The sequence below is a fragment of the Aethalodelphis obliquidens genome, unplaced genomic scaffold, assembly GCF_003676395.1.
Source record: "Aethalodelphis obliquidens isolate GAN/ISIS:26980383/991018 unplaced genomic scaffold, ASM367639v1 scaffold46, whole genome shotgun sequence".
NCBI lineage: Eukaryota > Metazoa > Chordata > Mammalia > Artiodactyla > Delphinidae > Aethalodelphis > Aethalodelphis obliquidens.
The window spans coordinates 4959704-4983311 of record NW_020837990.1 but is presented as its reverse complement, the minus strand read 5'-3'; the positions used below and the strand labels follow the sequence as shown (position 1 = coordinate 4983311).

Here is a 23608-nt window from a genome sequence, read left to right as displayed (position 1 = left end):
CATCAGGGAAATGCAAATTAAATCACGAGGTACCTCTATGCCCTTGCCAGATGGCTAAACCTAGAAGGATAGATGATACCAAGTGTGGGCAAGGAAGTGGAGGCATCAGAACGCTCTTACACTGGGGCATAAACTGGAAAACCGTTTGGCTGTATCTATCAATCCTAATTCCGTTCTAAACAGAAATGAGTGTTAAGTGCTCCAAAGTTACATACAAGACTGTTTGCAACAACTTTATTCATAATTGCCCCAAACTGGAAACCACGCACGTATTCACTAATGACAGAATAGAGGACTACATTGTGGCAAATTCACACGATAGAATGTTACACAGCGAGGAGAGGCACACTGCACGGGTACATCTCATAGACATTGTACTGAGTGAAAGAGGACAGGCACACAAGTAAGTGTGCACTTTGCATGATTCCATTTATGTGAAGTTCCCGAATGGGGGTGTTTGCCTGAGAGCGAGCTTGAGCGAGCCTCCGTGACTCGATCTGGGGCTGATGACGTGAGGGTATACATATAACATGGTTATAAAAATGTGGAGCTGTTCCCTTAAGGTTTGACACTTTACTGTTTGTATCCCTCAATACAATTTTCCTTTAAGTTCAAAATAACAAAGGGTTAAAACCTGACACAGAATCCTGGAAAGTAAAACAGTGGAAAGTTGAGACCCATCCTCTTGCCTCCCACCTCAGGCGGCTCTGGGGCATTCCTGAAGACGAAACTCTGGAGGGCATGCTGGAAGCCTTTGCTCTGGAGTAACTGTGGCCTCATGTTCCCACGGCTGGCCCCAGTCCCCCACCCCCCGGCGGTGGCCTAGCATCGGAATCCCCAACAAAGCCGTGCCCTTCAGGGACACATCGTAGCCCCTGGTTGCCTGTGTCCCTCCCACTAGCTGGTGGGTCTTTGCGTGGGATGATGCAAATCAGGGAGAAAGGAGCTAAGGGGATGGTCACCCCACAGCCAGGAAGGCGCAGAGCTGGGATTCTACTTGGACTTGTCAAGAGTCCGAGTGCCTGATGTCGTCTCTATGACAGGTTCTGTCTTCATGCTGCAATTTGCTGCTGCTAAGGGCAGTTGCACAGTGGGGGAAATAATAGTAAGAGCTAATATTATCCTAGCTTAACCGAGCACTTACTCTGTTCCAGGCATTGTGTTAAGTGCTTTATAAAGGGATGATTCTCCTTTAATCCCCACGGCAGCCCTCTGTGGTAGGTGCCGGTGTTATCTGCTTTACAACTAACTTTCTCTCTCTCTAACCATCTTTATTCATCCCAGCAGTCTGTTCACATGGATTGAGAAATAAAGCTGGGGGAAAGCAAGCAACTCGCCTAAGGTTCACACAGCGGACAAGTGGTAGGACTAGGGATTGAATCGAGATCAATGGACCCTAAGGCCCTGCCTCTTTCCTTTTACCAGGTTTTCAATAGATGTCGAGTGTGAACTCAACTGATGATAGAACCAGCATCTGAAAGGATCCCAACAGGCTGAAATGCTGACTTTGCCATTAAGATAAAACAGAGCAGAGGTATATAAAAAGCGCCACATTCAGGAGAAAAATAGGCAGCCCAAGTGCAGGTGAGAGAGGTCCGCTCAGAGGCAGCACACGTGAAAAAGACTCAAAGGTTTATTCATCCACCCATCCATCCACCCATGCATCCGGAAATTTAACCACCACAACGGAGCCCCTCTGTGTTCCATACCATCACCATGAGGTCAGCTGGGTTGGCCGTGCCACAGAGTAAGAGAGAGCACACCAGGTTCAGGGAGGACATGCAGAGAGTCTCCCACCCCTCCACCCCCATCGCCTGCTGGTCAGATCAGTTCCTGGAAACAGCATGTATTCCCTGGCCCTCAGAACGGGAGGGAGCTGGTAATGGGTTTTCTTCAGGAACAGCTGGAGTAATGGGGTTGTTTTTAAAGGCTCTTTTTTTGTCTTAGAGCAGTTTTAGGTTCACAGCAAAATTGAAAGACACAGAGATTTCCCATATACCCCCCTGCCCCCAAATATTCACAGCCACCACTACCAAAATCTCTCACCAAAGTTGTACATTTGTTACAATCAGTGAACCTCCAGAGATACATTATGACCACCCAAAGTCCAAAGATAACTGGGATTTTTGATGTGAGTCAACTCACAACAAGTCAACTCCGCCAAGGCTTGAACCCAGGTTTGCCTGACTCCTAAGTCTGGGTTCCTAACAGATGTGTTGCTAAGTGGCCTGATGACTAGAGCAGAGGGAGAATCATATGAAAAAGAGGTTGGGCCGGGAGTAATCATCTCCAAATACGTGAAGGACTGTCCTAGGAAGGCCAGATCATGTAGCTTCTCAGGGAAATACCTAGACCAATGGGTGAAACTTAGGGGAGGGAAGTTTTGTCTGAATGGAGAAGTTACCCTTTGATGCTAGGGCTTAGCTCTAGAGGCAGTGCGGTGCCCCTCTCCAGAGGCACCTGGGATGCCTGGAGGACAACCCTGCCTCGGGGAGGTTGGGCCATGCCACCTGCAAGATCTCTTGACTCTCACTTGGATGAGTTCGGTTTGGTTCAACCTTTACTGACCACCCACTCTGTCCACCCTGGGCTGGGTGCCGAGGATGAATAAGATGGGGTCCCAGCCCTCCAGGGGCTTACAGCCTGGTAGGAAGGCAGCTTGTGTGGTCTTATCACTTGCTGACTCTTTTCTCATCCATGGAGGCTCTCTCGAGGCTGAGGCCACTAACTGAGGGGACAGTGGGTGGGAGGAGTTCAGGCTGAGGGCACCCCAGCCTGCCGGTCTGTGAGTCAGTTATTCCCCCAAAGGTCTTTGCTCCCTGTGGAATGGAATACCTTCCTCAGGGAAGGCTCTGGAAGGGCCCTCGGCTAGTCCTTGGGCAAGGAGGAAAGGGCATACGGGGCCCGGTGTGCCACCTTCCCTCTCTGTCTCTCTCCGAGGGTCCCCCCTCATCTGCCTAACTGGACTCTAAGGGTACTGTCGCTGTCCTTCATAAACCCCATTGGCTTCTTCTAAGGTGGGATCACTGAGGAGCGACATCCCCATTCGGGGCGGGCCTGCGAGACTGCCTGCCTGAGCTTTGAACTCAGGATCCCACTTTCCCTCTCACAGGTGCCCAGAGGCCAAGCGCTCAGGACTGTTCTAAACCCAGAAAACCTGCTTCGTTAGTGTTACAATCACGGGTCCACCCTGGCTCCCTACTTGCCTCCAGGGACTGGCCTCCACTGCAGTCACTGTCATCCAGGATCCCGTCTCAGAGGGGATGAGGATGGCGATGATGAAGATGATTGATGATGGTGACAATATAGAGCATATCTGGCACCCAAACTCTTATGTGCATTAACTCACCGAATCACCTAACTACCCACCCCTCAGTCCTAGTTTCCCACCTCATGACGTGCCTCTTCCTCATGATTGACACCTTGGACGGCCTCTGCCTCCACACCGGCGGCTCTGACTCTGGCTGTACACTGGAACCTCCTGGGTAGCTTGTTGAAAATACAGCTGTCTGGGTCCCAACCCTAGAGCTCTGACCTTCTTGGCCTGGGGGTGGGGCCTGGATATTTGATTTTGTAAATCCCCCGGTGATTTGGGTCGTGTGTCCAGGGTTTAGTTCCCTGGCTCAATGGAGCCTGTGGTGTGGGTTGATGATGCCCTAGGGCTGGTTCCTGAGCCAAGCAAGGCCATTCCTATACCTTTCCTAGCTTGGGAGGAGTCTGGCCAGAAGGGCCAGCTTAGATGTGGCCCAAGGCAATGAAGCGAGGGTGCCCTCCAGCTAGGGAAGGTGTGGCTGGCAGAGAGGAGGGAGGGAAGGGGGCAGTGCTTGCAGCTTCTCACCTGGGAGTTGATGCTGGGGTTGGGGACTGGGATTTGGCCTGGCTCTGCCATCCGGCCTGTGAGCCGAGGCAGAAAATAGGGTTTGGGGACCCTATACGCCAGTACCAAGCTGGAGCCCAAGCGTTGCTCCCCAGAAGCGACTGGCTGTGGGGAGAGGACAGAGGGGGTCTAGGAGCAAGGCCTGGCTGCTCTCCTCCAGCTTTCACAGAGCCCTTTCCTCTTCCATTTTCCCACCAACCTATGTGCCTCTCATTCCTCAAAACCATTGCAGATACCACCTGTGATATTCTGACTTCTAACAGGAAGTGTATATATGGCCTTCGTCTTGTTCCTGGCGCAAATCCTAAAGCCCTTGGAATTTCCTAAGGAATAAGAGTGAGAGAGGTGTCTTGTCATTCTTAGGACATCCCTTTCCACCACGCCTGAGTTTATGTTAACGAGCTGGCTTTTGGAAAGCACCTAGGGATGGGGGTTGGGTGCCAGGCAAACGAACCAAGTTTGGAGCTTCCGACCCCACCCCTGACCTCTGCGGAGGGGAGAGGGGCTGGAAATTGAATTCAGTCACCAATGGCCAATAATTTAATGGATCATGCCTATGTGAGGAAGCCTCCATAAAACCCTGGAAGGACAGGTCTGGAGAGCTTCCAGGTTGGTGCTGGGAGGGCATGGAAGCCCCACGCCCCTTCCCGTATACCTTGCCCCCTGCATCTCTTCCATTTAACTGTTCCTGAGTGGGATCCTTTTACTCTAAACCAGTAATCTAGCGAGTAAACCGGTTTCCTGAGTCCTGTGAGCTGCGCTAGTAAATTAATCGAACGCAGGGAGGGGTCGTGGGGACCTCTGATTTATAGCCAGCCAGTCAGAAGCACAGGTAACACCCTGGACTCGTGATTAGCAGCTGAAGTGGGAGGAGTCTTGTGCGACTGAGCCCTGAACTGTGAGATCGGATGCTACCTCCAGGTAAATACTGTTAGAATTGAGTTGATTGCTCGGTGGTGTGGGAAAAAACTACATCAGCACCGGGACCGGAATCACACCGCCTTTTCCAGGAAGTCTTCCCCATGGGCCCTGTCTGACCGATGGTTCCACTCAACACCAAGCGTGGCTCCCAAAAGCCCAGTTTACACCCCATGGGCGTTTGTCCTATTCTGGGAACGTGGGGGAGGGGTACTGAGCCTTGGGTCGCATCTAGTATACCCCCAAGGGAGTCAGGCTGGTGCCACCCCTTCCCCTGGATTCCTCCTCCTCCTGCTGCTCCCAGGACATGGCCTTGTCCTTGAGGGTATTCAGCGCATGCGTTCTGATGGTCTGGTTACCAAACCTTAGTTTTCTTTCTAGGCTCCAGTTCTCCACATGCTGAACGAGTGTGTTGGACTAGAACGATCTCTTTTATTAGAAGAATTAATATAAGATGCTAAATTCCAAGTCGTCCTGGAATACTCTTAACACACCTTTGGTCTGGGGAACTTCTACACATCCTTCAAGGCCCAGGGGAAAATTCACCTCTTCTATCAAGCCTTTCAGACCTTCCCAGACAAAATTAGTCATTCCCGTTCTGTGCTACCACGGCACTTTACACACAGCTCTGCTTCAGTCCATGGCCAGCATGGCACTGTTTTGGGGTTTAGGATCCTGGAGGCTCTGAATTCTTTGAGACCAGGGACTCTGGGTGGGACTGTCACAGGGTCGCACAGTGCCTGGCCCAGGGTGGCCAAATGAAGGAATGCATGAGTGGATAAATGAATCCCTCAATTCATCAAGTTCATTCCCTTAACCATCTGCAGAGGGTAAGGTAAGGAGGATGGGAGAGAGGACTCCTTGGTATCCAGAGAGGAGCTTTGGCTGCCCAGCTATCTCAGTTCTGGGCCCACAGTCGAGGTAAGGCAATGGTGGGCACACCCCAGGGGGACCTTGGCCTCTCAGGTGGATCCTGTCTCCAAGCCATCCAGCGTTTTGTCCTCTGCTCTGCTGAGGGTGTGGGTGGAGCACAGGGGCAAGGGTTGAAGTTTGGGCAGAAGTAGCCTAACTAGCAGAAGGTCCTTCCAAAGCCTAGCTCAACTAGAAAGCTACGTGTGTCCTGGCCTCCTGGTATCTTGGGGGATGGGGCTGTGCCTGGGACTAATTGGCTTGCCCTCCTTCGGCTGCCGGAGAAAGTCTTGGCTAATTTGCCGGAACGTTCTAGTTAAATGCCAATTAGGACATTCTGTCCATTGCTCTCTTCCAATATATTAATAATGTAATTAAGCATTTATTGCCTGTGCAAATTAAAAATTAACTTAAATGGACAGCCTAGAGAACTGAGGAAGTGACCGCTTAAACAACCAATTTGCATCTCACTTGAGTGTCGACATCCAAACACAGTCTAAGGTGCTGGGTTTGACTTTCCAGTGAGGGACCCAGCCAGCTGCCAACAGCTGCTGGCTTCTCGTGCTCCCGCCAGTTCCGCCCGCCCCAGTCCTATGTATGGAGGGCGTGGTCTTGCCCCAGATGGGCGGGAGTGCTTGCTGCCGGGCAGCCACCTAGGCTTCCAGCGTCCCCACCCCCTTTTCTCAGGGGTGTATGGTGTGGATTTCAGTGAAAGGAGATGCTGCTGGGGGTGGCTGGGAGGGGGCAGTCACTGAAGCCCCTGCCACTGCCACCCCTGGATCGATTTGTCCTGCATTCCAGCCCAGAAGATGGGAAGCAGATGGTGCTGGAGCGGGGAGGGGCGAGGTAACCGAGGAACTAGGAGACCTTCCTTCCAATCAGCCCCCTGGGAGGTGGGGCGGGGTCTCTGAGAGCTTGTGGGGGATGCAGTCGGCAGTATCCTCCCAAAAGATGAGAGGATAAAGCTCCCGTCTCTGCCCTGTTCCCAGGGATCTAACACGACAGGTGTGACATTGCTGGTTTTCTTCTCCAAACCGCCACAGGAGGGGACTTGGCAGGAAGGAGCAGGACGGTGGGGGGGCGGGGGGGGTGAGGAGGGGAATTGGAGGGGCCTGAGTAGGAGCTCTGGGGCAGGAGGGCAGGGGACTCCCTCTGCACCATCGGTCCCCAGTCTCTCAGGCCGCATGTTGAAGGGCTCCCTGCTTGTGTTTGAGCGGCCAACCCCTCCCGATGCAGCTGTCCACGGTGGTGCCACTTGTGTGGAAGGCGGTTCAGTGGCAGCCCGGGAGCTGTGCTGAGGACTCAGGCAGGACCCTCACGTTTGCCCTTGGGGCTCCCGCGAGAGGGCGGGTTGGGGCTCCTTTGGCCTGGGCAGGGGGCTCCTCCGGGGTCCGAGTCAGTGTTCCAGAGCCATGGGAACGGGGCCCGGGGTGGAAGCTGCCTTCCTTGCATTAGGGTGCCGGCTCATCCCCGCGTACCCTGTCCTGCCCCCAGGTCCGTGGGGAAGGGCCCAGCTCCCGAGGGACACGAAGCAACCGGGGTTGTTTTAAAGACTTTATTTATAAAAAAGTACATTTTTCAACCCATCATTTTTTTTTTTTATACAAGTAAAAGGGGGTGATGCAAACACCCCCTGGGTTAGAACCAGGAGAATCTGCTGGGCCGTCCCTGGGACCAAAGACGAAAACAGTGACTAAGAAATTGAAGCAAAGGTAGTGCATCACACTCCGGGGGGAGGGGAGGGGGCAGCTTCTCCTGGATTTTGTTTCCATTTATACAAAAAAAGAAAACCATTTGTTTGTTTGTTTGTTTGTTTCCGGCCAAGAATCCCATTCCTCACAGCAGGAGTCAGAAAAGCAGCAGCACGGGTGGGGCAGAGGCTCCTCTGGCCGTACAATCGGGCTGCAGCAGCGAGGTCCCAGAAGCCCTCACCGCCTGGGCCACGGCACAGGGGCCTGGGCACGTCTCCCCGTGGGCCTGGGGCCTGGTGGGGCCCACCTGAGGGTTCCTGGTGGCAGTCAGGCCTAGAAGGTCTCCGTCTGGCCCCTGGGAGGCCTGGCAGCCCTCCCCTCCTCTCACGTGAGCTGCCCACACCACCTGACACAATCACCAATTCCTCTGCTTGGAGGACGGCAGAAAAATTATTGCACCAGTGACTCGGGCACGCGGGAGGGGGTTGGCATGGGGGCACGTGCCTGGGAAACAGGGCCCCCGTGAGTCTCTCTTATGGCCCAAGCGCTGGGAAATCAGTTTTTCCTGAAGGGCTTTCAGCAGGACCAGCCCAGCCCCCTGGCAGGTCTGTGGGGCTGGGGCACCTGTGCTTGGGTCTGTCGGGGGGTGTGCGCCCTCGTGCACGCATGGGCCAGGCCTGACGCGGCTGCACGTGCGCGCCTGTGTTCCCTGATTCCACGCTGCTGCTCTTCAGATGCTTCTGATCAAAGGGGACTCAGAGGGTTGTTACACATTAGAACAATATCAAAATCTCAAGGAAAGAGGGGTATTGGTGGAGTGGGGGGCGGGCAAGGACGGGGAGGGCAACAAGAGGCAGGATGACAAGTGGGGAGGCCTTGGCACGATGCAGACCAAGTTTATTTCATTTCCAGCAAAGGCAGAAGCTCAGCTCACGTTGGGGGCACGGAGAAGCAAGACGTCCTTGTCTCTCTGCTGGGCCAGACCTTCCCTGTGCCAGCGGCTGTGGCTATGGGCCCAGCAGTAGTACCCACCGCCCCACAAACTTGGGGCACAGAAAACCCTGTCACCCCAGGCCCAAGTGCCGACCCCAGCCTCGTGCCGACTCTTGGCCCCGGGTAGCAGCTGCCCTGCTGGGCGCGCTGCTGATGGGTCCCTGCCGAGGCAGGAGCCTTCTACGTGGCCCACACATCTGGCGTGGACCCCACAATTTGTGCTTTGCTGGAGGGGAGGGCTTGGAGGTGTCTTAAGGGGGACTCAGTGCTTTGGCTAGGCCCGGGGGCCTCCTAAGTCCATCATATAAGGAGGAAGAGGGGGTGGCAGTGCAGATAAAGGAGACACAGAGGAAGAGTCCTTTCAGTCTTGTGATTTCAAGGGGACAGAGAATGCCTCTATCAGGCAGGCCCCTGGGATTTCCTCCTGCCTGGGGGGCAAGGGGACCAAGCAGAGGGGCCAGGGTGGTGTGAGGTGGGATGGGTAGTGATGTAACATGGAAAAGGTCCTCTGCCCTGGGGTGGGGGGGGGACACTACTACTGCTGGGAGATGCAGCCCAGCTCCTCCACCCCCTCTGCCCTGTGGCTAGAAAGACCCCAGAAGTTTCTCCCAACTCCACCCCATCCAGTACTCCCAATGCCAAGAGAGGGGAGTACCGCCCCAGGGCTGGCATGGCTTCAGACTTCTGCTACGTGGCTACTGGGTGGTCTGGGCTGGGGCTAGGGCAGTGGGGGCTGGGGGGAGGAGCGTGACCCAGCTCATGGGTCCAGGGTTGCCAGGGCAGAGATGGAGCTGGCTGGGGGTCCCATAGCAGCACCAGGGAGGGGAGGAGTAGGGCGGGAGGCTGGCGGCTCCCTTGGGAAGCCTATGGCAGGGTGGGTTGGTGCCCGTGGGGCACAGAGTGGTCTGCCTAACTCCCCCCGACACTTGCCATCCCACAGAGCCCCTGCACCCTGGGCTGAGTTCACTGGAATCCTCATGGGCAGGCATGAACCTGCCTCTCCCATCCCAGGGTCTTTCCCATCTAGAGTGCCGGGGGGATGGGGTAGGCAAATGGAGGAACTGAGGCACTTGGAGCTGGGGGAGCAAATAAGGGGCTGGGCGGGGCCTTCCTCCATGGTATCCTGGGGAAGACCATCAGTCTCCGGTGATTGACAGGGACCCAGAGCCCCATTCAGGAAGGGAATCTACAACTCAAAGGGAAAGCTTCTCCAGGGTTCCCCACCTCATCCAGATGGAGACCGGGCGATGGCTGAAGCGGGACGGGGAGGGTGGCGAGCAGGAGCTTCAACTCAGGATCCCTGGCTCCCCGCTCCGCTCGCACCTTCTGGCAGGCCCGGAGCAGCTGCATCGGCCTTTGTGGGCCAGGAGCTACCTGTGCTCCGCAGAGTCTTATCAGCCTGTGTTTGCAGAGCTCCTACTGTGCGGGCTTCCTTCTCCGGTGCCCTCTGCATTGATCCTCCTTCACCTGTAGCTCCTGGAGGTTATTCCCTTCTGGGATCCCAGCTCTGACTCCCCAAGAGAATCAAGAATTGCTAGCACTTGATTGATAGGGAGAAATTCAAGAAACTTCCACGCTATAAGGAGCAGTTCAGAGCCAGCCTGAGATGCTAGGGTGGAGGCACCGAAGGGCCTAGTGCCAGCTCTCACTGGAAGCTTCTGAAGGCTGCCCCCATCCTCAGCTGGAAGGAAGGGGGAGAGGTGGAGCAGAGAGGTGGGCCTTGGGCAGTGTCCAGCCTGGGTAAGGCATGTGACCCCAGGGGGAGCACAGGGGTAGACATAAGCGGCGTGTGTGTGTGTGTGTGTGTGTGTGTGTGTGTGTGTGTGTGTGTGTGTACGTGTTGGTAGAAGTGTATGGGAAGTGTGGGCCAGAGTCTACCTGGAGTCCCGCTATGTGGGCAGCAGACTGGGGTAAAGAGGAGGGACACACCAGAGCTGGGCAGCCTTAACTCCCTGGAGGCCAATGAGGAAAACAAATGTAAAACCAACCTTGCAGGTAAACACACTGCCCAAGGCCTCAGGTGGGGACCTCAGCTTGATTCCCTTAACAAACAAAGACAACCCTGGATGCTTCAGAAAAGCCACCCCCCTCCCCTCCCCCTTGGGCGCAACGGCTGCCTCGACCGGGGTCCGAACTCCAGCTCACGGTGGGATGGGGGAGGGGGTGCCGGGTTCCCTCTCCCGGGGAAAAAGGAGCAGCATCTGGGGTCGGCGGCAGGGGGCGTCTCCTCTTGGGGCCCCTTCAGCCCTCCACGCGCAGAGAGAGGACACAGACAAATTCCAGTGTTGGGGGCAGGGGAGGGCTGTCTCCCCAAACCCCGGAGGGGACATCTAGGTACACAAGACGGGACTAGGGCTCCCTGCGGAGGGAGGCAGGTGGGGTCAGGGGAGGAAAGGTACCAGCAACACCGAAGCCACAGTGAACACACACCAGGGGGGAGGGTGGGGGGGCAGGGAGGAAATCAAAACAAAGCCAGGTCGTGTGCCCTGGGCTCCCAGGTACCCCGAGCAGCTGGGTGAGTCTCTGCCGAGCTCCTGGGGCAGTGGACGGTGGGGGGCGGGCAGGGGGCGTGCGGGTGTGGGCTTGGGGCAGGGGCTCTGCAGACGGGGCTACACGTACCACTCCTTCTTGGAAATGAAAGACCCGTCGTTCTGAGAAACCATGTTTTCCGCCAAGTCCAGCTGCTCCGGGTCGTACTGGTAGCCCAGAGTCCGGTCCCCGTAGCAGCCGTCCTGCCGGGCCTCCGCCTCGTCCACCGTGAAGTAGGGCCGCTTGGCGTCCTCGTCGTATTTGGGGTGAGGGCCGCCCGCCTTGCGCTCGCCCCCTCCGCCTTCCTCCTCCTCCTCTTCCTCCTCGTAGCTGCTGCCGCCCAGGGGCCCGGCTTTCTTCTCGTCGTCCGAGTCCTCAGGGTACTGCAGGTTCTGGGCCATGGGCGGGTGGTGCTGGGGGATGCCGGCCTTGCTGTAGCCATTGCCGTACACGTGCTTCTTGGTGCTGTAGTCGCCTTTGAAGGTGTGGCGGCGCCGGCGCAGGGCCACCACGATCCCGCCGACCACAATCAGCACCAGCATGATGCTCCCCACCACGCCCCCAATGATGGCCGTGGGCACCGGCCCGGCGCGACGCCCGTGTTCGGGAGGAGACGGGGTGTAGGGGAACTCTGGGTGAGGAAGAGAGACGGAGGGGGACATTGTCAGTGTCTGCTCCTGGGGAGTCAGCAGGGGTGGCAGGGGAGGGAAAGCCAAGAAGTGGGCCCAAGGCCAGCTCCAGTTCCAAAGGCCCCCCCCAGCACCCCACCCATCCAGGAGCCCAACACGCTGCAGCGTGGGTAGCTGGGGCCAGGGAGAGGCAGAGACAGCCTCGTAGCCCCAGAGCCCCCATGCTGACTTTCTCCTTGGATGTGGAGCCAGCCCACCCACGACCCAGGGTCCAGTAGACGCCGGTCACCGCCATGACACCCCGTGAAGTAAGTATGCTATTAATTTCCCTCCGGCACACGAAGAGGCGGGGCTTAGAGAAGTCAAATAACTTGTCCGAGGCCATCAGCCAATGACGCGTCGTTGATTCTCTTGCACCGAAAGCCTGTGCAAACGTCACTGCGCCCCAGCACCACACCTTGGCTTCTGAGACTCGGAGCCTGGAGCAGACCGGGTGCCCCACGCCTGATTTCATCTGCTCCGAGGTGCTGGCCCTGTAGATGCCCCGTGAGTGCCAGACGCCCGGGCCGTGGTTCTTGGCTGCAGTCTGGCCCTGCAGGGCAGGGTGGGGGCCAGGGTGTAGCCAAGCTGGGCTATGAGCACAAGACGCTCAGCACGGCTGTGCAGAAAGGGCGCATGAGAGTACGTCAGCAGCAAAGATGACAAGTACACACGAGCGAGCACGCGTGCTGGCATACACCCTTGTTGTCACGACCGGCCCACACACGTGCTGATGTGATGAACGTGTGTGTACAAATATGTACACACTGAGGACAGAGCAGAAACAAAAAGGCAGAAAAGGTGAAAAGAGAAAGGAAGTGGGTGGGCAGGGAGAGAAGGCTGGGCCGGTGTCTGTCTGCCAGTGGGGTCGGGCCAGAGGCCGAAGGGGTCCCCAGGTGAGGCTGAGGGAGGCGGTTCCCAGCACCACCACAGGGTGGCACCGGAGACCACGGCTGGCCTTGGACAGGAGGAGCCGGTGGGCAGGTCCAGGGCAGGCCTGGAGGGCTGACCTCGGCTGCTCTCAGCCCTCCTCTCTTCAGGCCAAGGGAGGCGGTCAATCTGGGCATATGTTCTGGCCTTTGGGAATCTGTTTCTGCCAGCTCACCCCCCGATTCAGCATCACTCACTCCGTGGGAATCCTGTTCCTCCTATGAGACCAGTCCCTCCTCCCAGAGGTGGAGCCGGTCTGGTGTGTGAGCCTGTGGGGTGCTGTCTGCAGCGGGAGCAGGGCAAGGATTCTAGAAGAGAAGAGGAAGGGCATTCCACGAGTTCGGGCTGGAAGGGCTAATTAAACACGGGGGCCGGAGAAGGGAGGCGACCTGCCTGCGTCACACGGCTGAGCTGGGACCACCCAGAGGCTCCTGCTCGGGCCTCTCCACGGGCGGGAGTTGGCAGAGAGAAGCACGACCACTGAGGACTCAGCTTCCCACTGTCACCACTGTGTCCTCAGTGCAGGTCACCGAGTGGCCGCCCAATAAATATTTAGTGAATATTTGTCCTCACCGCCCACTTCCAGAACAGTCTCCCTGAATCTCAAGCGTCTTCTCCTGGTTCACCAGGTCCCATCTGTTTACCGCCCTGAAAAGGGCTGCACACTTGCTTCCCGCGAGGTGGGAGATGTTGCCACAAGAAATGCCCAAGAGGCAGCTGGCAGGAACGTAGCCACCTCTGTACGTTCAACCTGCCGGCTCCCTCTTCAGTTCTTACCCCGTACCTGTGTGCTCTCTCCTCTCGCCACCTGCCTCATCATCGCTCCATCCACCCACCCACCCATCCACTCAGCAAACATGTACCGAGCATCTATTTCGCTAGTCACAGGATACAAGGAACTCACAGCCCAGCTGAGGAACCAGATGACACTCTTAGGCAAAGCAGCATGTGGACATCAAGGGCGCTGGCCGATAAGGGCTTCAGGAGTGCAGTGCAGGAAAGTCCTGCGGCCTGGAGTTTGAAAAGGTTTCTTGGAGGAGAGAAGACTTAGGCCAAGCCTTGAAGGATGACTAGGACTTGGAGAGGCCAGCGGAATAAGAAAGGCATCAGGTGGAGGAAACTGCCCTTCCTCTCTGACATGTTTCCTTTGCCTTCCAATACATACAAGGAGTCCTTGACCTTCAGCTTTCTTTTTGGAGCCTTCTGTCTGCAGACTGCACTGCTGGGCCTTCTCTCTGCTCCAGCCGCCTGGCTGGGGGCTCCGTCCTTGGACCTTACCCTCTGCTTTCTGTCTTAGGGACAGACCTGGCCTCAGTATCATGAGTTCCCTTGATCCTGCTGGCTCTCCAAACCATCTCGGGTAGCTAGCTCTCCCCCAACTCTGGGGCTTTATCTCCAAAGGCCTCTGGGACAGCAGTTCCCAAGCTGTGGCCATGGAACCTCAAGCCATTGGCCATGGAACCTCAAGCCATTGACTGGAGTCAAACGCTTCGGGAAATGTCTGTGGAGACAGAGCATCGGAGCCCTTTCATCTTCTCATGCACACTGTGGACTGTAAGAGGAACACAAAGAGTTTCCCAGCCTACTGGAACACAAACCCCAGCCTCCTGCCTCAAAGACCATTCACAGGAGAAGTATTTGGGGACACACTTTGAACACTCTTCTATCTAGCACAACCTCACTTGGAATTCTCTCCACCCACTCAAGGCCCATCCTTCCCAACATGGTTCACCGTCTTCCCTCCAAACCCACTCCATTCAGCACCACAGCTCCACCATCATTTGTCTGCTCTTCCAGTTTAGAATCTTATTGACCTTTGACTCTTCCTTCTCCATCTCCTGGGTCAAAATCTGCCCCCGAATCTTGTTGGCTCTTCCTGTTCAATGGCTTCTCACTTGACACCAGGTTTTACTTTTACAGCAGATCCGTGAATCTCCCACCTTCATTTGGTCTCTGCCCCGCCTTTAGTCACTCCATCCACAGTCACCAGGTTAATTTTCACTGTGTAGACACTACCATTCCCTTTCTCAAAAGACTAGCAATGACTTCCCCATTGCCTGTTGGACCACGTCAGTCTGGTCTTCAAAGCTTCCATCACGCAACTTGATCTTGGGTCTGGCCAACTCACCGTTCTTGCTGTCCAAGTAGATTCTTTTCCTTTAAATTTATTTATTTATTTTGGGCTGTGTTGGGTCTCCGTTTCTGTGCGAGGGCTTCCTCTAGTTGCGGCGAGCGGGGGCCACTCTTCATCGCGGTGCGCGGGCCTCTCACCATCGCGGCCTCTCTTGTTGCGGAGCACAGGCTCCAGATGCGCAGGCTCAGTAGTTGTGGCTCACGGGCCTAGTTGCTCCGCGGCATGTGGGATCTTCCCAGACCAGGGCTCGAACCCGTGTCCCCTGCATTGGCAGGCGGATTCTCAACCACTGCGCCACCAGGGAAGCCCCCAAGTAGATTCTTTACTGCAGACCTTTGCTCACGCTGTTTCCCCTGCCAGGAATGCCCTTCCTCATCTCCTTCTGCCTATTTCAGTGCTTCAGTCCCTTCTTTGTGCAGCGTTCTCTTCTCCAGCTCACACTTCTCTTTCTCTTTAGAATGTTTACATACCAGTGGTCTGCAGCTTTCCTTCTGGTATAAACAATAGCTTACTCCATTTCGTTAATCATATACTGACATATCACAGTAAGGCCTGATAGAACAACCCACAGTAAATGCAAATTAGGATCTACCATGATTGGCTCTGGTCCTTCTGCCAGTTTTCAAGCGGCTAAAGTTCTTTTCTTCTGCAGGAACAGGGAGAGGGGTTGAGGAAGCGGCAGTGTCATGATAATTTGGGACCGACTCAATTCGGCGTGTTCCCATTGTGTACAATATTAGTTCAACTATATTTACTTTTATGCCTTCAGTAGCAACAGAGACCCAAGGAGAAGTAAATCCCTCCTACATTTCACTTGACTAGACTGCATTTTTTGGGCCCCACTAATCACAGTATGGTAGAGTTTACTGTATTGCCTGTTTCACGAGAGTGGCTGCTGTCCCAACTAGTCTGTAAATTCGAATTCAAAGTAAATCTCGAACCTGACCTCTTCTCACCATCTCCATCACTACTACTCTGATCCCAGCCACTGTCATCTCTCACCTGGATGGTTGCAGTAGCTGCCTAACTGGCTTCCCCAATTCCACTCCTTCCCTGTACAGGCTGTTCTCAGCACGGCAGCCACGAAGATCCTGTTAAACCTGAGCTGAAAATGCTCTGCATGATCTGTGCCTCTACCCTCATCTCGTGCTTTCCTCCCAGCTCGCTCCACTCCCAGCTTCCTCAGGGCCTTTGCACTGGCGGCTCTGCACCCTGGAAAGCTCCTCCCCCCGGTGTCCCATGCTCACTGTCTCGACGCCTTCGGGGCTTGGCTCCAACTTCTCACAGGGGTCACCTTCTCGCCAAGGCCTCCCCTGACTACCTCATCGAAAATCACAGCTCACGAACTCCCGCCCCCAGCACTGTGAACCCCTCACCCTGCTTTTCTTTTTTCCTGATCTCCTTCAAAATGACCACATGACTTTTCAAACGTGTTTTATCTGATCTTTGTTGTCTGTCCTCCTGTGCTAAAGCGTAAGCTCCACGGGGACAGGGACTTTGGCTCATTGATGTAGCCCCCGCCCCCTGGACGGCCTGGCACGTGGTCGGAGTTCAAGAACATTTGGTGAATGAATTCTACAAAGGCAAGGCCATGTCTCAGAGGGGAGCCTCTGGGTCTCTTTCCTCTCTAGGGCCTTCTGTTTACCTTTTCCCCACCTGAGTCCTAAGTATGTTTACTCTTCCCTGGAGATTTTTGGGACCAAAGGGAACCCTGGTTATTTTGCCTACTTTAGGGCCAGCCTGCCTAGAGGCAGAAGACCGGTTAAGGTGACCTTCCAGCAACGCAGACTTGTGTGGAGATGCCAAGTGAGGGTGCAGAAGGAGTGCACGTGGGGACCTAACTCATTTGTAAGCAGAGGTGGCTGTCTGGTGTGGAACGGAGCGCCCTCCCCTTCCACCCCTCCAGCTGTCACATTCAGCCAGTAGCTCCCGTCTTTGTGCCAGTCGCAGAGCCTCAAAGCCGCAGCTGGTGGGAGAGAAGAGCTGGGCCGTGGGGTCATCTGCGCTTCCTGGTGGGGGACCAGCCGGCTCCCCTCACTTCCTCTTACGAAGGGGGCAGCCCAGCCCCATTGCTGAAGGCTTGCAGCCTCCCCTCAGGGATGGCAGGCTGGCTGGGACCCTGGGGCAGTGGAGGCTCCGCATTCCTTTGGGGCCGGGGGTCTCCTGACTGAGGTGGGTGGGCTAGTACGGGGGCTTTGGATGGATGGGAAGTGGAGCGAGGGTTAGGGTTTAGTCTGGTTCTAGGATCCAGAGGAGGTTTGAGGTCAAAGAGAATGTTCGGGCTTCTCAAACCAACGCCTGCTGCTTCCGCAGGCAGGCAGGCAGGCAGTGCTCTGGCACCAGAAGCCTAGGCCGGGAAGCTGTGAGAACTACACCTCCCAGTGTGCAGTGCTGCGGGCCCAGGGAGGGGGGAAGGCCTGAGGTCAAGCTCTGGGAAGCCCTTCTCCTGCTCCTGCAGCTGCAGCAGCCGTGCACTGCGCAGACCAGTGGGCAGGGCCTCATCGCGGTGGAAGGGAACTGAATCCTCCCAGGGGTGTGGACGCAGCTGCCTCCCCACAGGCTCCTCAGTGCTGCCACGGGCGGCCCGGAGGCGGCCACATTTGCCCACAGCACAGCTGCGGGCCCCTTCTGCACACTCAGCACGCAGACATCGCTCGCCTGCTCGCCTGTGCACGTTGACACGCTCAGAGGCACACGCCCACACGCACGCCCGGGCACGCACGCTCGCAGGCTCACATAGCCCTCCCTTCTAGATGGACCTCCAAGCCCCACCAGCCCTTGGTCTGAAGAACTCCCGGCCTGAAGCGCAGACCCTGTTGCCTTCACCCCCGGTGGCTGAGCCGGCTCAGCGCTGGAAATGGAAACTGGGGACACCCTGCACCCCGGTGGCCTTCCTGCCTGGCTCCTGGGAGTGCCCTGGACACTCTTCTCTGGACAAACCCAGTCCCAGGGACAGATGCTGCCTTCTTTGCCCTCTTTCGTCTGGTCAAGGCCATACCCTCGCAGCCCTCCCCGTCCTCAGCGTTGCCCCCAGAGGGAGGACGGAGGGGAGCTCACAGGTTTGTTTTGTGACTAGGGGCCAACCCCATGAAACCGCCCCTGGGAAATGGGCTTCTCTGCGGGCCCGGGCCCCGTGAAGTGTATCCGCAAATTCCGGTGGGTTTGTCTCTTCTGCTGTCAGTCGCACGGGCACAGCCTGGACCTGTCGTTTTCCTCTAGAAAAACACTCCTTGTACATACAGCCCCTTACTGGTCCCCCAGGTGCTATCCACGCAGCCTCCCAGGCGCTCAGTCTCGACCACCCTCCTTGCCACGCTGCTGCTTTCGGAGGGCGCCCGTGGCCAACAGAGAGGAAGCTCTGCTCCCTCTGTCCCCGCCCCCTCGGCCCCAGCCACTCTGCTCCCACACACTTCCTCCATCGCCGCGGCTCACCCACCACTCATCCTTCGAGGAACAACTCAAAGGCCATCTCCTCCGGGATCTGTGATCCCAAGGAGCCTGTGCCCAAGTTGCCTGTGCAGGTGTGCCCTGCACACACGTGTGTCTCTGGCACGCACCCTGCTGCACGCCTTCCTCTGCTCTGCTCTTCATTTCCCTCACCAGATGCGCCCAGGGCAAAGCTATTACCTGTACGACGGCCAGAATGAAAAATTAAATTTCCACTTATCCATCTCGTTCATGCATTCCCTCCAGACCAGCGGGGCCTGGAGCACAGGGCATGGCTGTGCCCCCCGGAGACCAGCCGATGCGGGAGGAAGGCTGGTGGGGTCGGCGGCTGCCCGTGAGCACGAGAGTGAACAGAGCGAACAGCTCTGAAAAGGTTCAGGCCGCCTGGCTGAGTCTTCCTGAGGGGGCTGAGAGACCTTCCCTCGGGACGGCCAGTGAAACAGCTCCTGGGCCCATCGATGATTCAGGGAGCATCACACTTCCCTGGCTCCTGCCTAACTGGGCTGTCAACGACAGAGTCCCCTTACGCAAGGCCCTTCTCACCACCCATGTGTGTGGCTTTGGTGACCAGCCCCATCCCGCTCTGTATTTGGGGAGCACGCAAGGACACGCTGCATACCTCTTCCAGCTGGAGCCCTGCGCGGCCCCGGCCCACCTTCCCCGCAAGGCCACCTAGGCCTGACCACAGATCCCACTGAGGGCACCACTGGAGCAAACACGCCCAAGGAGCTGGCTCACCTCCACGCTGGTTTCCCTACCTTCCTTTCCTCTCTTTTCCCAGCCTGGGCCTGGGAAGTTGCTCCCTTTCCTTCCTCCCTGCTCCTGGACCTGCTGTGGCTGCCTGCTGAGCAGTCCTGCGCTCACGGTGGTCCTGCATTCTCCTGGGCTTTGGGAGAAGGGAGGCCCTGACTTTCCTGTCCCGGCCCTGCCTCTGGGGTAGGGCAGCACCACTTAGCCCTGTAAGCTTCGTGGGCCTCTGGCCGGTCCGCTCGTGCTGGGCAGTGGGATCAATGGGAGGTCATTGCTCCAGGGTTTCTTGGCCTCCGCCCCTGATTTCCCAATCAGCAGTTTCCCCAGAGAGCCTGAGTGGTGGAGGGGGATGCGGCGGTGGTGTTGGTGCTCCACTGCTGGGTGAAGGTATTCCCATGCAGGAAGTCCATGCTGTGTGCTAGGCCGTGGTATACGGACTTGGCGTGATCAAAAGAAGCCTGAGGTAAGTATGCTGATCTCTGTATTACAGACTAGGAAACTGAGGCTCAGAGCGGTGAAGGCCACACAGCCAGGAAGAGCCAGTATGTGAACACATTCAGGCCAAGTCTGTGCTGTCCCTCACATGACCCCCATCCCCCCAGGTGGTCACGCTCCCTTATGACACTGTTCACGCTCATGTGCCACATGGCCAGAGCTCAGGCGCCCAGGAGGCTCTTACGGAGCTTTGCTCAGACTTTCTCCAGGGGGCGAGAGGTGTGTGACACTGGCCTTACCATCCTTGCCAACTTACGGGAACGCCCAGACCCTAGAGTGGGGGAGGGGCTGTCTCAGCTTTCCCCAGGCTCCACCTCTGACATTTCTTTTTTTTAGGGGGTGGGGGTTAAGTAGAAAAGAAGAGCTCTATCGCTTTGCCAGGCAAAGGGGGACACAGTGGGCTCATGCCTTGAAAACTGTGTGTTCCCTCTGACATTTCTACCACCTTAGCCAGTCCGAGAGCCCAGAGCAGGGAGTTGAAGAAAAGAGCAAGTGACAAGTGACTCCATCTCCTTCCAACCCTGGTGACAGAGGTGACAGAACAGCCCCGAGGACAGGTGGGTGCAGCCCTCGGACAGCTTCGGGCTGTTTTATCAGCAGCTGTGCCTTGAATGTACCCACAGGTGAGGGCTCCCACTTCTGAGAAACAGGCTCAGAGCTAGTGAATCCTCAGGACTTGCCCAAGCTCTGTGCCTGGAGCCAGGAACCGCCGGCCAACATCCAGTATCCCTGAACCTAGCTCAACATCTCTCTGAGGTCACTTCCTGTCCAGCTCAGTAGCAGCATGATGTCACTTCCTGTCCTAGGAGGGTCTTTCTGTCACTTTCTCACCCTGGAACTAGCTCAGATACAGGGTTAAAGACACCCTGGTTGCGAAGTTGTGATGGTACTTTATCCCTCTGTTGGCTTGTTTTGATCTTTCCATTAATAATGATAATGACAGAGACAAGATAATAACACGAGCCATTTATTGACACACTGGTCTGTACTAGGTGCTTGGCCTACGTTATATAAATTCTGACGACAAGCCTTCAAGGCATGTCATACTGTGCCCGTTTTACAGATGACGGCTTGTCCAGCTGTCTGACACGGAAGCCCATGCTCCTTTCACGTTCCATGTGATGTCTCCCCCAGAACATCCCAGCCCCTGTGTTCCCTTTGCTCTAAGAGGTCAGGAGGCTGAGTCTCCCTCCCATCTGCCCTGAGAGAGAAAAATGCAGGGAAAATAGCAATTCAGTTGCAGGGCACACACACCACCATGGCTTTGGGCTCTAGCCTGGCTTTCCCTCTGTATCTTTGCTTGAGGTAAGCCTCGCCCTCCAGCCCACGCAGGTTTCCTGAACTGCAGGAGCAAAGCTCGGAGGAGATGAGCTCCTCCCACAAGTCCACCCCACCAAGGCAGCATCACAGGTGTGCAGACCCATGGGCAGGCTCTAACCACGCCCACCCCCAAAACAGCATTGCTGTAAACAGCACTTCCTCCCTCTCTCCTGGAGCCTCCCTCCCGCCCCTCTCTGACTGGCGGGGGCGGGGGGGGGTCACCCTGTCTCACACACAACCTTCAGAGAGGAAAGAGAAAAGCAAAGCAAGACCAGTGGCTAGAGCTCAAGGGAGAACCAGAGAAGCAGGGAGAGGAGACGCAAATTTCCTACAGTGACACAGCCCATAGGCGGTAGATGCTGGCAGTGGAGGAGGCGGTGGGCGCAGAGAGGCGGGGAGTGGCAGGGAAGGGGGCAGCTTCCTACCTGTGATATTGACCTCCACCTGGCCCGAGCGGGTGCCGATGGGGTTGGTGGCCTCACAGACGTAGGTTCCTGCCAGGCTGTAGTTGATAGGTCCCCTGAAGAAGAGAGTTCTGTTCTGGGCCTCCACACCCTTGGGGAGGGAGCCATTCAGCCTGCAGGGATTGGGAGACAAGGCAGAGGGTTATGACTCTCCAGCCCCGAGAAGCTGCCCCTGTGTCACCCACCTGACTTCAACACCGTCAGCCCTTTGGCTGAGTTACTAGGCAGCATCTGTCTCGGAAGGGGTAAAAACAATCAAAAACAACAATCATTCAGTGTTTCACATTTGCTCATCACAGCACTGACATGCAGACAGGACAGGCAGATACTGGTTCCACTTAACAGAAGAGAAACAAGGTTCAAGGCCAAGGAAACAGAGCTAGAAAGTGACAATTGGAGCTCTAGCCAGAGCTCTGGACTCTCGGCACAGTGCTCTTTCCACCACACTGGTTCCTTGGTTTCCTGGGTAGCTGGTTAATAGTCTGGGGTCCTAACCCCAAATCTACTAAAGCTGCAGCACTGGGGTCACTGCCTAGAATTTTAACAAGTTACTCAGGTAACGAGATGTGACCCACGTTTAGGAATTATGTTCCATCTCACCGGCTCATTTTCTTGCTGGGCATGTCACAGGTCTTTTTCACAGGGGGAGAGTCCTAGAAGGTTCCTGAACACAGGAGACCTTTTCCTTCCTCCTGATCCTTCATGCCACAAAACTATTATTCTGTTGGACCCGGAGCTGAACTTGGCAAGCAGAGCCCTGCCCACTCGCACCTCCGGAACTACTTCTGGTTCCAGGAAGTGGATGGTAACAAACAGTTAAGGTACGTCAGTGCCTTCTACTCCCTAGAAAAAGAACGTAGACACGATCTGGGCAGCCGTATTCTGGCCACCCATGTCAACCTGCTTCCTAGCTTCCCCACGCCCCTGTCTTTCTGCTTTCTGTGTGTCCCATCCAGCTCTTCTCTGGGAGGAACCTTGGCTCAGGCCATCAGAGCTGGCTCGGGGTGGAGTGAGACTAGACCCTTTGAGGTCCAGGCCCAAAGACCACGAAGCCAAGAATGGGAGGATGGGCCTTGGGACGAGCACTCTATGAACACAGGCATTCTGGGCTGACTGCTGCCTCTTCCCTGAGAATCTGGGGGTGTTGGAGAGAAGGAAAAGGAACAAAGAAAGATCTGGGATCCTCCAGAAAGCCAGCTTCCCTGGGGACATCTCGATAAAAATAAATAGTGGGGGCTGGGGTGGGAGTGACTCAAACTGAATCACCACAGCATTCTTTATTAGGGAGCAGAAGGAAGGCAGATCACAAGGGAAGCCCCCCTGGCAGAATGGTTTGTCCCACGGACCCTGATGCTGTCAAACAAGGGGCTGTATGTGTGCGTGTGTGTGCGTGTCTCTCATGGCCCCTCTCCCCTTCTCACCGAGCACCTGAGCCTAGACCTTCATTTCCTCTCTGCCCAAGGTTTCTGGAGGTGGGGTGGGTGGGCCTCCCTGTGACCAGCAAGGTTCCTGGCAAAGCGACCAGCCAGCCCCGCAGCACTTACGTGGTCCAGTGGTACTCGGTGGCTGGGGGGTTGGCATCAGCTTTGCACTTGAGCTTCACATCCATCCGCTGCAGGTACCAGTTCCCATCAAACCCCTCGATGGTCACCTCGGGCTCGTCTGTGGGACAAGAGGTGATGTTTGAAAAGGGTGAGGTCAGGAGAGCAGAACTTGGGTGAGGGAGGCTCTGATGGGGAGGGGATGGAAGGGGAAGTGACATGGAAACAGCAGGAAGAGGGGGTAGAATGACAGGGAGGGTGGAGGTCACGGACCCTCGGAGCAGAAACAGCAGGGGAATGAGGAAGGGGGAAAGAGAGGGTGGGCAAAGGGGGAAGAGGAGGGGAGGACGAAGAACCCCCAGAAAGAGAGAGGGAGGAGGAAGGAAAAGAGGAAGGATAAGGGGGTGAGGGAAGGAGGGGTGGGGAGAGTGATGAGAGGTGAGAAGCGAAGGAGGGAGGGCTGGCGAGGGTGGGGGTGGTGTGAGGGGACCAGGGCGCCTGCCCCACCCCGGGAGACCCAGCCCCCCGACACTCTGCCCCGCTCACACTGCACATTGAGGGTGAGGCTTTCCCGGAAGCGGTCCATGTGGTAGTTGACGATGCAGGCAAGGGACTGCTGGTGGGCTTCCCGGCTGGGCACCAGGCGGTAGCGGCTGATGACGGTCACCGTGCCATTGGGGTTCCGGATCTCCTGGTACTCCGCCTCACCCTTCAGCCGCGTTTCCCAGGACACCACACTGGGAGGCTTCCCATTGGCCGAGGTGCAGGTGGCCACCAGGATCTTGTCATCCTGCCCCTTCCTGGCTCGAAGCACTGCCTGGGCGCCCTCTATCCAGTTGGTGGGTTTGGCTGCGGGGAACCAGAGACAGCCATGAGTCTGGCTCTGTTGCCTCATCAAGGACACACAGGCCAGGAGGGCAGGTACCTGCCAGGCCTTGCTTC

The 23608-nt window shown here is 56.4% G+C and overlaps 1 protein-coding gene across 9 annotated transcripts in view; it reads right to left on the bottom strand.

Annotated features, from left to right (window-relative positions):
- The window catches only part of NECTIN1 (nectin cell adhesion molecule 1), a 90533-nt gene that overhangs the window by 14372 nt on the left and 52553 nt on the right, over positions 1–23608 (bottom strand). For 2 of the 9 annotated variants that reach the window (XM_027082041.1, XM_027082043.1), the window contains 6 exons: positions 23213–23515; positions 22670–22787; positions 21087–21238; positions 18855–18977; positions 12713–12823; positions 7245–11548 (listed from right to left, as the gene is read on the bottom strand). In XM_027082041.1, the coding sequence (XP_026937842.1) occupies positions 10998–11548; positions 12713–12823; positions 18855–18977; positions 21087–21238; positions 22670–22787; positions 23213–23515 (1358 nt within the window). In that variant the 3' untranslated portion in view covers positions 7245–10997. Of the gene's footprint in view, positions 1–7244; positions 11549–12712; positions 12824–18832; positions 18983–19677; positions 20543–21086; positions 21239–22669; positions 22788–23212; positions 23516–23608 lie in introns of those variants that run through there. The other 7 variants (XM_027082039.1, XM_027082040.1, XR_003427797.1 and 4 more) reach the window with 7 other exon arrangements.